The sequence below is a fragment of the Rhinatrema bivittatum genome, chromosome 9 (genome assembly GCF_901001135.1).
Source record: "Rhinatrema bivittatum chromosome 9, aRhiBiv1.1, whole genome shotgun sequence".
NCBI classification, from domain to species: Eukaryota; Metazoa; Chordata; class Amphibia; order Gymnophiona; family Rhinatrematidae; genus Rhinatrema; species Rhinatrema bivittatum.
The window spans coordinates 165,371,688-165,386,791 of record NC_042623.1 but is presented as its reverse complement, the minus strand read 5'-3'; the positions used below and the strand labels follow the sequence as shown (position 1 = coordinate 165,386,791).

General features: G+C 42.2%; 1 protein-coding gene across 1 annotated transcript in view; it reads right to left on the bottom strand.

Annotated features, from left to right (window-relative positions):
* The window catches only part of ERFE (erythroferrone), a 55,080-nt gene that overhangs the window by 8,931 nt on the left and 31,045 nt on the right, over positions 1 to 15,104 (bottom strand). The window contains exons 3-6 of the mRNA XM_029616130.1: positions 13,351 to 13,453; positions 11,347 to 11,567; positions 10,164 to 10,272; positions 1,001 to 1,091 (exon numbers count right to left, since the gene is read on the bottom strand). Coding sequence (XP_029471990.1) covers positions 1,001 to 1,091; positions 10,164 to 10,272; positions 11,347 to 11,567; positions 13,351 to 13,453 — 524 coding nt within the window. The remainder of the gene's footprint in view (positions 1 to 1,000; positions 1,092 to 10,163; positions 10,273 to 11,346; positions 11,568 to 13,350; positions 13,454 to 15,104) is intronic.

Here is a 15,104-nt window from a genome sequence, read left to right as displayed (position 1 = left end):
TCCATCGAACAGCTTTCTCTTACTTTCTTCACCTCTGCTCAAAGGGGTATCAGTTTGTTGTTTGATTAGCTTTGATACAATAATACTTAAGTGCTACAGGTAGCACAGTTCCTTATATAGGAAGACATCAGCAAAGATTTTATTCTCTGGCGCTAGCTGCTGGTAGGGGAGCAAAACCCATGCATCTGAACTAGTCTGGTAGAACTCAAAGAAAGAAAATTAGCAGATGAGAAGCACATTTCTCTTCTGTATGTCTTATTTTCCATTAAAAAATAAATATATATATATATATATTTTTTTTTTTTGACCTGCAGCAAGTTTCAAAGCAAAAGTATATCCATAAGTTTACAGGTTAAAAGTACCTGCAGGCTTTATCCTAAAATGGCCAATTTGAAAATTTTCCCCTAGAAGTGTAGGGTAGTCATTGAGTGGAACAACTTCAAAGTTACAAGCTAGGCAGTGGGATAGATGCCAGTCAGACTCATCTGCACCATAGGCCTTTAGATTTGACAAATCCACTTCACTGTTCCTTTTATACTTCTTCCATTAACCTTTAACTGCACCTTAAAGACCATTGTTTCATCTAAAATGCATGGGCCAGTCATAAGAAATCCAGGCATTAATCATAAGAGACTAAACTTCTTAAATATGCAGCACTGTGCCACTTAGATGGCATGGTGGCAGCAGCAGCTAGTCATGTGCACCCAGACAGAAACACTCTACCTAGAAGGAACAGTGCTTGAAAGAGAAAGCACCACTGCAGTGTGATCCAATCTGTCACGAGAGGAAGAGAACCGCTTATATGATCATTAGAGCTTTTGTTCTTTCCTATTGATTTGATTGCTTTAAAAGAAAATCTTAACTTTTTTTTATGCAAGATCTTTTACATCATTCATAGAGTGTTTACTCTACATGCTGATTTAATCCTAGTTCCCTGTATTCTTTCTTCACACCACAACATTCTGCATGTAATCAGCCACTAGAGATGACTATTACTTACGCATTGCTTTGGCAGAGTGATTGGATGCAGATTAGGACCCGCAGACAGTCACGGGGACGCTGGTGTCCTCTCTTTTGGTGTTCTCCATGGACTATAAACAGCATTTAAAATAATTTGAAAAGTTAAAATGTGACAGAAAAATGTCCCACAAAAGCAATGCCCAAAATTATTTCTTATAATAAAACATTCATATATGAGAAGTCATTTCACCTAAAAGCTATTTGGTGGCCAGAAACTAGCACCTGACATCACATATGCTCATGTTCTAGCTAGGCTGTAGATAAATAGATAGGGTCAGTTTTAGCATCAGAAACATGTGTATTATCTTCTACTAAATTTACTCCAGATCCATACTGTAAGTCAGAGATGGTCTCACTCTATTCCATGTATCCTCTGTGATGCCCTTGTTGGTATGCTTGCCAGGTGTTATGAGCAAGGCCAGTGTAAGAATTAGGTGAACTAGGTAACCACCTAGAGCTCCTTCTGCTTCTATTAGCCTGCTCAGAATTGTGGAAGCAACACTGATGGCAGCCACAGGACTACAGCAATTGAGCCTCCTTCCTGCCCATGGAAGGACTGGAAGAGGAAGTGTATTGTTGGCCCAAGTGGGTGGGAAGGAGGCCTAATGGTTGCAGCTGGAAGGAGCAATAGGTATAGGCTCTGCGGGCTGGAAGAAACATGCAGAGGTCATGGCATTGCAGCATTGGCTAGGCCCACCTGGATTTGAGAAGCAGAAGCAGTGCAGACAGGCCCACCCAGCTGAATAGAGGAGCAGCAGCATCAAGATGGGCTACACAGCTGAAGGGAGGTGCAACAGAAGGCTGGGCTACGCAGCTGACGAGAGGAAGAGCAGCGGCAGGCCATGTCTTGCAGCCGAAGAAAAGCAGCTGCAGTAGGTGGCCGAAGAGAGGAGCAGTGGCATAAGGCCTGTGTAGTCAAAAGACAGGAGCTTCATCCTATCCACAAGGAAGAGAGATAAGGCCTCCTGATGTCATGAGAGCCCAAGAAGAAAGCTGCTGCCTGCACCTTTTTTTTTTTGGGGGGGGGGGGGGGTTTAAAAAAAAAAAATTATGTGTATGAGCATGTGAGAATGCATGCAAATTTATGAGCATGCGTGTGGTGGGGGGGGGGGGGGAGAGACTGTGTATGAGTATTTGTGGGTGTAAGTGAGTGTGCATGTGAGAGAGAAAGAAGAAAGTTTGTGCACTACTGTCTCTCTCTGATAATCCATGAGAAGCTCAGACTGGATATCAAAAAGTTCCCAGGTAAGGAGAGTGGGGGATTTTTTTCTTTATTTTTAATTTTTGCGTATTGTTTGATGTGACTGCTATTTTGAAATTATTTTAATGGTGTTTGGGAAAGCTTTCAACTTTTGTATGAGTCATCATTGGATGTTATTCTATTAGTAAGCTGTTTTGAAATTCTTTTATTAGTATGATTTTACAATTATGATTAATGATTTGTATAACTTGATTTGTTTGATGAGGAATGGTGATTCAGTTTTTCCATTACTGCACTCTATAGAGTCTGGGATGTTGAGGTTTACAGTTCAGTTTTTGTCAGACTATTTGTATTTAGACTTTATGGTCTCTTTATTCTATGCTTGGTGAAGGAATGTGTGTTAAGCATGTGTGACTGAGGTGAAATATTCTGTTAGTGTATGGTTTCTCTGTACGGATCGATAGTAGCTTGGCTTGAACTGTTTTCCTAATAGATGTATTGGTGTTTTAGAATATGGTATAATATTTGCAATGTTGCCTTTTCATAGGTACGGTTGTTACTGTGAGAGATGGCACTAAATGCCAACTCTCACAGTAACAACCGTACCTATGAAAAGGCAACATTGCAAATATTATACCATATTCTAAAACACCAATACATCTATTAGGAAAACAGTTCAAGCCAAGCTACTATCGATCCATATAGAGAAACAGGGAAATACAGGGAACTAGGATTAAATCATATAAATTTTGGTATAGGAGGGCCAATCCCATGCCCAACATGTTACAATAGGCCTACTAGCAAAAAAGAGGGTGTGAAACCAGTGAGGCTGTTCCATGTGAAATAAGATGACAATACTTCAAGGGATTTCTCAAGACAACGACTTTATGTAGACCGCTTCAAAAAAATATAAGAGGTACAGTCCCCCAACATGGCCATGTTTCACCGTAGGGGTTGCATCAGGAGGGGCTCATGAGGAACAATTTCATAAGATTGTTATCTAAACAAAAAGTGAAAAATCTAAATGAGAATAGCGGCAAGTAAAACAGCTAACAATAAAAAAATGCAAAATACAAAAGCACATACCCGAAAGAATAAGGGCTGAATGTCTAATATTTAAAATTTTAGATAAGGGATCCTGCAAAAAATTAAAATAGTAAAAAAAAAAAAAAAGTGAAACAGCTTAGGGGTAGATTTTAAAAGGTGTGCGCGTGTGCAGATGGCTGCATCAATTTTATAACCTGTCCGTGGTGGTGCACGCATGCTATAAAATCTGGAGGCCACGCACGCGCAAGGGTGGGGAGGACTTAGGCAATTCCTGCGCGGCAACACAGTTCCACCCCAGTCTGTTCCAATTAAGGAGCAGACTTTGGGGGGGGGGGGGGGGGGAACATCCCTGCCCCTTTCCTCCACACCTCTAAGTCCAAGGTTTGGGGTTTTTTTTTTTACCTTTGTTCAGCAACTTACTTCACCTCCCGAGCTGAAGTAAGTTGCGCACGCTGGCAGCCGGCTGGCGTGCGAGGCTCCGGGTCAGCGAACAATGGCGCTGTCCCAGCCCGCCCCACCCCTTCCAAGAGGCTTGAGCGCATACAGGGCTTTACACGCATGGCCAGGCATCTTGGAAAATTTGCCCGGCACACATAAGGCCCAGCCACACGCGTAAAGGCCAGAATTTACATGCGCCGGGCATTTAAAATCTGCCCATTATTGAAAATAGAAGTATTGTAATAGTAAAATAAAGCACAGTCGTACCACATTTAGTTTATAAATTCCCAAGTTGACATTTTCAATAATGTGCTGCAAAACAAGAGAAAAGAGCATATTTAAGAAGTAGAAATAACAATATTATAGGAATAAGGAGCCTACAGAAAGTGAATGTGGGTACATACGAACGCCAGATGCAGACTGAGAATAGACCAATGTCGAATAATCTGACAAATTTGTTTTGGTCTTTCTGAGAATGGAAGGACACAGGTTATACGTTCAGAAGATTCATGTGATGTGAGAGAAACAGTAAATCTGTTGATATATAGGGCCCATTTAAAGGTTCTTTTTAGAGCATGTGAAGGGTAACTTCTTTGACGGAAGCATGTCAGCAGGGCCGGCGGAACCACTAGGCGAGCTAAGCCTGTGCCTAGGGCGCCGAGACTTAGGGGATGCCGCGGCAGGCAGAATTTTGAAAGGGCAAAAAGTGCTCTTTCAAAATTCTGCCAGCCTTCGACTCGCCTAGATGGAGACCAAGTGTTGAGATTTAGGGGGCACGGCGGCAGGCAGCCAGCTCCCGACTCGCCCTGCCGCCCCGCCAGTGTCACCCTCCCGACCCCCATGTGGTCCAGCGGAGGTCCCGGGAGCGATCTGCTGCTCCCGGGGCCTCCGCTGCCACTAAGCAAAATGGCGCCGGTGACCTTTAGCCCCTACCATGTGACAGGGGCCGAAGGCCACTGGCGCCATTTTGCTTAGTGGCAGCCAAGGCCCCGGGAGTGGCAGATCGCTCCCGAGCCCTCCGCTGGACCACCAGGGGGGGCGTCGGGAGGGTGGCACTGGGGGGGAGGCAGGGAGAGTCGGGGGCTGGCTGCCTGCCACGGCGCCCCTTAAGTCTCGGCGGCTGGTCTCCGGCTGCACCGATCTTCCTTTCTTCGGCCACGTGATCAGCTAGACCGGCTGCACCTATCTTCTTTCTGTGTGTGTGTGTGTGTGTGTGTGTGTGTGTGTGTGTATGTATGTGATGTGATGTATATGTAAGAAAGGAATGGAGCTTCTGTGTGTGTGTGTGTGTGTATGAGAAAGGAATCTGCCAGTTTAAAAAAATGAAGTGTGATAATACATATACCTCAACTTTTGTGCTGATTTTGTTGAAAAGTTGGATGAAAGATGAAATTACTAAATTTTAAGAATCCCTCTGCTGGAAAATAAAATTTAACAAAGTGGGTAGAGACAAATACTAAAGTAAAAAAAAAATTAAAGTATTTAAAATGTTCATCTCAGCAAAATCACAAATTTAAGATACTGATGCCAGGTGTTTTGTTTTTTTTTTTGAAGCATAATTTAAGCATGAAGACTAGAATAGTTCCAATCTGAAACAGTTTTGCTTTTTTTTTTTTTTTTTTTTTTAAGCCTTTAGAAAATGTATATTTTTAAATGACGAAGACTGGAGTCTTCCATTTAAAAGGGAAGCTGACTAAGGATGTCTTTCTGTTCCATATATCCCACATGAATAATCATACGACTGATAGTTTGAAGAAACACACTTGCTTTATTGCCTGAAAGCATAAAACAAGAGAAGGTGTAGGTGGCTGTCCCTTGGGAGGACAGAACCTGAAGGAAGGGTGTCATTTCGCCTTCTGATAGGAATGTGGTTTTCTTATTTAATGGTTGGGAGCATCACTTTCACTTTTAGTAAAAGTGAAAAATGATGTAAGTCTGAAAGCAAGGTGCTTCTGTATGTGTGTGGTGTATATGTGAGACAGGGAGAGTGCTTCTGTATGTGTGTGGTGTATATGTGAGTCAGGGAGGGTGCTTGTGTGTGCGAGAGAGATGGAGCATGTTTTTGGCTGGCTTGTGGCTGTGAGAGAGGGCATGTGTGTGATTGAGCCTGTTTGTAAGTGAGATAGAACGTGTGTGATTGAGAGCTTGTGTGTAAGTGAAATAGAGAGAGCATTGTGTGATTGAGAGAGACTGGCCAGAGAGGTGACGTGTGTGTGTGTGTGTGTGAGTGTGTGAGTGTGAGAGTGTGAGAGAGAGTGAGAGAGAGAGAGAGGAGACTGGTTGTGGTCCCTAAGGAAGAGGACTGGGAGGACAGCTCCAGCAGCTACTGCTGCTTCTGGTATGGCCTGCAAGGGAAAGGAGTAGGAGAACTGCTGGAGAGGGTAAGTAAAGGTGGCTTTTTAAGTTCATTTTTCTTGATTGACTACCATTTTAATTATTGGGTAGTATGTGATGTGTCTGCTGTTTGAAATATTTTATTGGTGTTTGGTAAAGCTTTCAAAATTTGCATGAATCTTTAATTATTGGATATTCTATTCATCAGCTGTTTTGAAATTATGTTATTTGTATGATTTTATAATTATTAATGATTTATATATCTTTATGTTATTGATTTGTTTCACAAGGAATGGTGAAATTTTTGTTTTTCCATTGTTACACTGTATAGAAAGTCTGGCGTGATGCGTTTTACAGTTCAGTTTTTGTCTGCACATTTCTGGTTATACTTTATGTGGCTATATTCTGTATTTGATGAGAGGTCTGTCTCTGCTCTGTATGTGTGACCATGATGAGAGATTCTGCTTGCATATAGTGTCTGTATAGGGATCATTAGCAATTGGGTTTGTTTTGTTTTCTCAGTAGGTGGTGTATTGGTATTCTAGGACCCAGTGTAATATTTACCCTTGCTTTTTCAAAGGTAGGGTTATTGTTGTTTGAGTCCTTGGTGTTATTACTGTTATGTTACGATGGGATTGCAGTATAGATTTTGAGTGTCTTTTTTGCGGGGTTTTGTGTTAGTTCACAATGTGCCTGGCAGTGGAAGGTGTTTGTGCTGCTGTTACTGTGAGGTGACACCAGAATTTGAAAATATCTTTTAGTATGATGAGCTGTAAGGGAAACATCCAAGCTCCATTGTTTAGGGGAATTTCAGTGGATGCACAGAGTTAGAGAACTGAAGATGCAGGATTTGTATTGACATTCTGTTCCTTCCTATATATTCCTGACTTCACTATCATAGCCCTATAGAATTAGTTGAATGAGGCTATCAAATAATTTTATAGTGTGAAACTGGCCAGCTTTTTAAAATTACCCAAAAGAGCCTTTGGACTTTTTTATTAACACTTTTTTTAATAACCAATTTGAAAGCACGATCCATGCTATAGAGGTGGGTGTGATGAAGAAATGTCATTTTGGCTCCCCCCCCCCCCCCCCCAAATTCTTCTGTCTAGCGACACCACTGATTTTCTGTGACCTTAAGCATTAGTACAAGTAGGATTAAGGGGGTGATGCTGGAGAGGCACACAAATGCATTGGCCCCTGGGTGCCGGAGACCCTTGGTGCTCCACTGGGTGCGAGTCATATGGGGCCGCAAGCGGTGGCAAAGAAGAGTGGAGATTTGGCGGGCCGCGAGCAGTGCCCAACCTGCTTGTGACTGGAAAACCACAAAGTCAACGGGCGTGATCGAGAATGAGGTAGGAATCGGGGCCGAGACCGGGGGGGAGGCGGCGCAACGGAGGGGGGGGGGGGGCGCAAGGGAGAAGGCTCGCCTAGGGTGCCAAATCCACTTGCACCGGCCCTGCATGTCAGTAACTATTGTGACTTGGAAATGAAGTCTGAGCGGGAAGAACAAAGGCGCCAAAGTCTAAAAAACTGTTCTACCAGTATATTATCCTGCAATGAATGAGGATGAAAACTGAAATAATGTAATAATGTATTGCAATCTGTCAGTTTCTGGAAAATATGTCTCAAAAGAGCTAGGACCCACTGTAACCAAAGTGTCAAGAAAAGAGATGAGATGAATGTAGATGGAATTCAAATTGAAGATTTTAATCCAGAGTGTTGAGCCAATCCACGAACATGTAGAACTGGATTAAAGAACCAGTCCAAAGAAGAAAGGCATCAATGTAGCGGACACAAAGGAAAAAAAACAACTCTTTAAAGGGTGAACAATCAACGTATACTGCCTCGAAATGGGCTACATATAAACAGGCAATTGAGGGGGCCATAGTGGCCTCCATGGCTGCACCTTTAATTTGCTGATAAAATTAAGGAATATGAAATAACTGAGTAAGTGCTAGATAGGTAAGTGCCACTAAAAAAGAAGTCTGAATTCTCATTGAGGGGCATGTTTATCTAGTGTAGATTCAACTATATTAATAGCTTCTTCCTGAGGAATGTTGGAGTAAAGAGATGCAATGTCTAATGTTACTAAGAAAAAAGAAATAGAGGGAAAAGGAACAGTACTTAGTAAAGAAATAAAGTAACTAGTATCACAAACATATGATGGGCAAAAAGAAAGGGGCGTAAAAAGATAAACAAATTTAGAAAGGGGTTTGAGAATGGACCTGATACCTGAGACAATGCCTGGGGATTGTGGAGTGATTTGTGTATCTTTGGTAATAAGTAGGAATAATCGGGTGTTTTTCTAAGAGAAAACCAGACAAACCCTTTTGCCCCCTTTTGCCATGAATCCTGCCTGATGTGTCTTCATTGCCGCAACATTAAGGAAGCTACAGACTGGTCAGAGCTGTCACTACAGTGGCTGGGCTACCTGTGGAGCTTATAAAAATAAGGGGGAAAAACCAGGTAGTTGCAAATGAAGCCAAACAGAGGCTAGCGGGCAAAAAATACAATTAAAAGAAATGAAAGGATGATTTAAGTATGTTAAGATAATATACTTAACTAAAGCATTTAGGGTTACCAGCTGGTTCCATTCTTTCAGGAGAGGCAAATCAAGTCTTACTCTTATCTCATAATGTGCATGTAAGTATAGTTCTGATATACTTAAGAAAAACAGGTGTATAAGTCCATGCATGAAGTGGGGTAACATCAGGATTTGATAAGCCTATTCTAAAAGAATGGAGCCAGCTGGCACCTCTTGGTGCTTTGTACAAACTGTTTGCATAGGATGAGGGAAGTTAAGACCAGGGTATATCAATATAAATAATTTTATTGGACAGGAAGCTGAGTACTGTAGGTGAATTTGCCTTAAATGTAATGAGGGAGCAACTATTAACAATAAATATTTTTAAAGTATTGGATGTGAATGGAATATATTCAAGGGTATTAAAGGTATTAAAGCTTCCCAGTAATAAATGAGTTATTGAATTTATGAAGCAGCAGTGAAGACAGAAGACTGGAGGAAGCCTAAGTGACACATTGCTCTGTAGGGGCCTGATGTAATAAGGGAAGCATTAAATAAGCATGCTTTCTGCACATAATTCCCGGACTATAGGTCTTGGCAGCAGAATTCCTGCTTCTGTCCACAGACTAACACTAGTGCTGGAAACATGACTCCACTTCTGAACAGGAGTAAAATTTCCAACACTAAGAAAATATGAGTTAAACCAGCACATCTCTCTGCATCGAGGGGTAATAGATAATCCTATCATTAGCATGGGGATTTCCATGCGAGAGCACTAAGCAATAGCACAGTTTTAGGAGCATTTTTTTTATGCATAGAACTCCTTGCTACATCAGAAGTTTGCATGCAAAAAATGTGTGCAGAACTGTGGGTGTAACTGTGCTCTACTGAGCGCACTTTACTATATCAGGCCCTAGAGAAGATAAAAGCACAAAGGTAGGTTTGTCTGGTCTAACAAAAATCTAAAGAATTAACAATCCATTTGGTGAGCAACAGTGATATTGCAAAGGTACAGCATGGCTTTGGATAAAGGACTTGTGCATAACCAACCTATGATACTATGTTAAAGAAAAACCCCAAAAAACTGAAGCTGCTAGCAGACAGATGGAGGTAACAATGCACACATTATCTAGAATTTGTGGCACCACACAAAACAATTAAAGAAAATTGCACTACCTAGAATAGGACATGAGGTCTGGAAATAGATTAGAAACTGGCTGGGTGCTAGAATGCAGAATTTAGTGGTTAATGTACCAGTTCTGATTGGTATAAAGTGGGACATGTGATTGATCTAAAAAGTCACATAAAAACGGGGAAAATTGAATATCCCCCCCCCCCCCAAAATGCAAACTGAATCATTTTAATTTAATACTGGATGTGCTTATTTATATTTTCCCAGACTCACTCAATATCTCTTAATAGAACATTTTTCCTCATCTCCACTTTAGATGACTGAACACCCTATGTACAGTAACCGGTAGATGCCGTACTTTTCTGGGCTCAGTGGGTGACGTGAAAGGATAAGGTGTCACACTGCACATGACGCTGGAATACAACTGCCGAGAGCGTTTGAACCGAAGCCCTGCCTTCTCATACCGATTTGCAGTCTGGCAGTGAAAGTGTAGAATCCCGTGATGGGCGCAGTGTACTGCCCGCTTGTAAAGTTTAACCCCAGGCCTCGCTGAAAGGACCCTTCTTTCTCAGGCTGCAAGGAAAAACAACTTGGATTATTCATTCTCACTTGGGCGTGGAGCTGTCAATTCTTTCGCTATGTGCGTGCTAACATCTCAGGACAGAAATATAAAGAGAAATGCAGGCCACACAGTACTTTTCCCCCATCTCATTATTACATCTTTTTTCTTCTATTACTTTTCTCTGCCTCTTTTTTTTTTATCGTCTCTTTTTCTGCCTTCACTTCTGCTCTTGCCAACTTCTTCCTATTTATGACCCAACCTCACTCTTCCTTCTTATTCTACTCCTGCTGATTTTTACTTCAAACCGCCTCTATCCCAAGATCTTCAAGCTATTAAATTTACTTGAAGTCATGTTTATAATTTTTCAGACAAAAAAAAAAAGTTCCTAGCTACAATGCACACTGTAATATTGATGCAGAGCATGCCACTGAAGTCTATAAAGCTGCATGATGTACGGCGAGGATGAAGTTGAAGCTGTCAGAAACAAATACATATGTAGTACAGTTGATTAGGATGAAAGAAGACCACAGACAATTAGAAGGCTGGCATTAGTGAAATTACTCTCTATATATGGTAATTCAGGAAAAGATGAAAACAAACATTTCATTATGTTCTTCCGCTCCTATTTTTCCTCTCCTCCATGCCCTCCTTTTTCTTCTGGCTCTTTTTTCATCTTCTCTCTGCTTACTCTGCCGCTGCTGCTTTCTCTCTTCCCTGACTTTATTCTGTTTAAGCCTCTCCTCTTCCAGATATCAGGCTGTGCATCTCCATGATTTCTCATGTCTGAACCCAGAAAGGAGACTCTGCCTGAACCATGAACCAAAATATCATCTCTGGCTCCCAAACTTAGACGTGAAACCCAGTTTCCCCTGATTTCAGTATCCCTTAAGATACGAGGGCCTTCTAAAACTATTGGATCCTGTTTGCTTTGTACCTGGATATCAGACTGTGCGGGTTTGCAGTCTCCATATGCAGCACTCCTTTCCTTCTGCCATTTATCCTCCACTGCCTCGCCTCTCATGCCTTTCCCTTCCCTATCTCTTCCCTTACATCCCTGTCTTTCTTGTCCTTCCCATTATGCTCACACTGTAATAGATCTGCAATTCTTGCAGTGATCTCCTTTCCACAGACACATTCCTCCGTAGTCGGCAGTGGAAAGCTGCTTCCACATGGTGAGGCAGCCTGCTCGCGGCATCCCAGCCTACAATAAGAGCCGGGATTTCTCTTTCATCCTTGGTCTCTTCCTCTGCTTTCTCACAGTCCTTACAGGTCTTGAGCTCCATCTTCTCCCTCTGCTGCAATGTCTCTAACGAAACGAAACAAAACATGCATATGAATTGCTGGACGCTGCAAGTCTTTAAAACTTTTCAGATGCTGTTCCTCACCAGGAGTTTCCGGTTCTACGAAACCCTAACAAAAACACTAACATTATGCCAACATGTAAAAACCTTAAGAGGAATTTGAGGGTGCAAAAAAAGGCTGTCTCCTATTCAAATGCACTTTTAGGCTGACCACATGACTTACCCCTGCCCCAGCATAAGGATCAGGGGAATTGGTTCCCCCCCCCCCCTCCTCATGTCTGCTTCAAAAGATTCTAGGAGTTTAACAATATAACAATCCTTTAGATACAGGAGTTGAAAAGCAAGGCAGACATGTCTTTGTCTCTTGACCTAGGTCAAGTGGTCATTCTGGAGCATGGAAATTTTAGGTGAGGGAAAGTGGAAACTTGGTTAACAGTTGTATCCAAATAAAAGGTTTGTGTCCTTCCTGAAAAGGAAGAATTGGTTACTCTAGGGCCATGGTTCCCAAACCTACCCCACCAGTTGAGTTTCCTAGGATATTCACAATGAACATGCATAAGATAAATGTGCATATTCGGGATATGCAAATTTATCTCATGCATATTTATTATGGATACCCTGAAAACCAAACTGGCTGTAGGGTCACCAGAACAGATTTGGGAAGCCCTGCTCTAGTGGCCAGCTAGCGATACATGTATGGGGCAAGGGATGGGCATGCTTACCTTTTCTTTTAGTTTTTGTTTTTTTTAGGGGCAAAGGGGAGTCACTAGAGATAGGCAACTCCAGTCATAACTCACATCCCTATGCATTATGACAGAGTAATAAAATAGAAATCCTCTGCATTTGTGTTTTATGTTTTATTCAATGTGTTTTTGCATTTGAAGTACTTTAGGGCATGCAACTGCCTCTGGGGTAGATGGTCATATCTACTGACTTACCCACTGCATGAATGCTTCTGAAAGAAGCAAGAAACATTATTAAACACACATATAGCATGGTAAACATAAGCATGGGGGAGGAGAATGCTACTTGTCATAGGCAACACATAATGGGCCGGATTTTAAAAGGGTTACGTGCATAAGGTACATGCGTAACCCTTTTAAAACTCCCCTGCGCGCGCCGAGCCCATTTTGCATAGGCTCGGCGGCGCGCGCAAGCCCTGGGACGTACGTAAGTCCAGGGGCTTGCAAAAAGGGGCAGTTGGGGGTGTGGCCAGGGGGCGTGGTTTTGGATCGGGGGCGTGGCCGAGTGCCCCGACACAGCGGCCTGTGTTGGGGCCTGCCACGCCGGCGCGCGTAAGTTACTACTGCCCGGAGGCAGTAATAACTTTTCAGATAAAGGTGGTGGTGGGGGGGGGGGGGGTCCTAGATAGGGCCGGGGGGATGGAAGGAAAGTTCCCTCTGAGGCCGCTCTGATTTCGGAACGGCCTCGGAGGGAACGGGCAGCGCGCGCAGGGCTCGGCGTGAGCAAGTTGCACAAATGTGCACCCCGTTGCGCGTGCCGATCACGGATTTTATAAGATACGCGCGGCTACGCACGTATCTTATAAAATCCGGCGTACTTTTGTTCGCGCCTGGTGCACGAACAAAAGTACGCACGCGCGTAGAATTATAAAATCTACCCCAAAGGCAATAATGGGATTGAAATACCAGGAATTGTCATCTCTGTTATACAAGGATGTTTTTTAATCCTATTCGCATGAAAGATTCTACAACCTAAAAAAGATGGCTATTAATGGGTATGCAAATTACACCCTCTAGCCCAAGAAATAAACGGAAATTTGCATACCTTTTAACAACAGTTGGAATTCCTGTAGCAACTTCTGCTTTGTGAGGAGGGCTCCAGGTAACCCTGGGGGTCCTTGAGGACCAGGGAAACCTGGAAGTTGATGCTGAAATTGTGAACAGGTAAAAAAAAAAAAAAATTAGAACGATTGTTCTGAGGAAAGCAGGAAGAGAAATAAATGCCAACAGGCACGAATATAAGGGAAGCCACAAGTAAATGAATCCGCACAAACAGAATGATAAATAGCGACAGTACCCAATGAACCTGATGCAGTGAGGGAATGTTTCTTGAAGCCTGTATTTTAATGGCGCAAAACTCCTGAAGTGGTCAGTATAGACTATTTTTCTTATTTATTTTATTTCAACTTTAAATTACATCTAGGGCAATGTAATAGCCATTTCTGCTTGTAAGAGAGTGCTTTACTCGAGTAAATGGGCTTTTGAAAATTGTTACAATAGTGTGTTACTTACATGTGCATAAGTCCTTTGAAAATTACCTCCATAATGTTACCTGTATTTAGGGGAGGCATTCCCAGGGGCCGGGATTGAAACATGCCTATTTTTTTAATATTCAAAGTATACACCTTTTTTTTTTTACTCAAAAAAATATCTGCACAGAACAGAGGTGCAAAGTTGGGAACATTTTCCTTTTGAAAATTGGTGCAGAGTCCATGAATAGAAGAGCACCCACTGACCTTGCACTTTTGTGGGCAATTTAAGGGGATGATTTTCAAAAGGATTTACGTGCACGAACCCCTGTTTTATGCGTGTAAATGTGCTTTTCAAAATGACCCAGGCCTCGTGACAGGAAAAAAAGTTAGTGTGTAACACAGGGGTGGGCAATTCCAGTCCTCGAGGCTAGCTAGATTTAGGAGCATATTCAGCTGAAAACCTAGCTGGTTAGGTTCAGCTGAATATTTTCCCCAAAGATAGATGGCTGAAATTAGCCAGTTATCTAACCCGCTCAATGGGTCTTTTTGAAAGTCTACCTCTTAGTGAATTAGGCCCTTACTCCTACTACTAAAAAACATTTAAATAGCACTACAAGATGCACACCATGCTGTACAGGTACATATAAAAGAGGTGCTTGCTCTCTTGAGCTTACAGCATTGTCAAGACAGACGGATAAGACAAATAAGTGTTTGGCGAGAATCAGAGAAAAAGATTTATGTGGTTTAATTGAAGACAAGGACAAATTCATGAAACTGGATAGAGTTCTAAGAATTTAATCTTTACTCCAAAAAAAAATTTATAGAAGAAATACAGGAAATGAAATAGGTGGGCCTCCCAATTAAACAAAATGTTTCCTCCTTCCTTAGAGCCAGCAGTTTGATTAATATATAAATGGACATCAAAAGACACCAAATTTCAGAAGCTTAACACCAAATAGGAAAACATGGGTTTTCAGCTTAGTGGTTCCCAGGTAGAGCGTCCATCAAGCTAGGTTGAGAGAACATTGTACAAATGTCATCTTTGTGTGAGTTTCCTCACTCCGAAGGACATCAAATCTTCATAAGAGTGTACTGTTTGTTTGTATGTCTCACTCTGCATGTCAAAGTGGCTCCTAACCCCTACACTACTACCTAAACCTCACCTCGAGTTACTAGGTGGGCCTCATATAGAGGTATAAATACCTAACTACTATGCGAGACATAGATAGGCACTCTCTCTCCCCCCACCCAGTGGTTGTAGGTAGGAATTGCAACAATTGTGAAAGTTATTGCACTCTGTGCAAAGCACTAAGATAGCCTATTTATC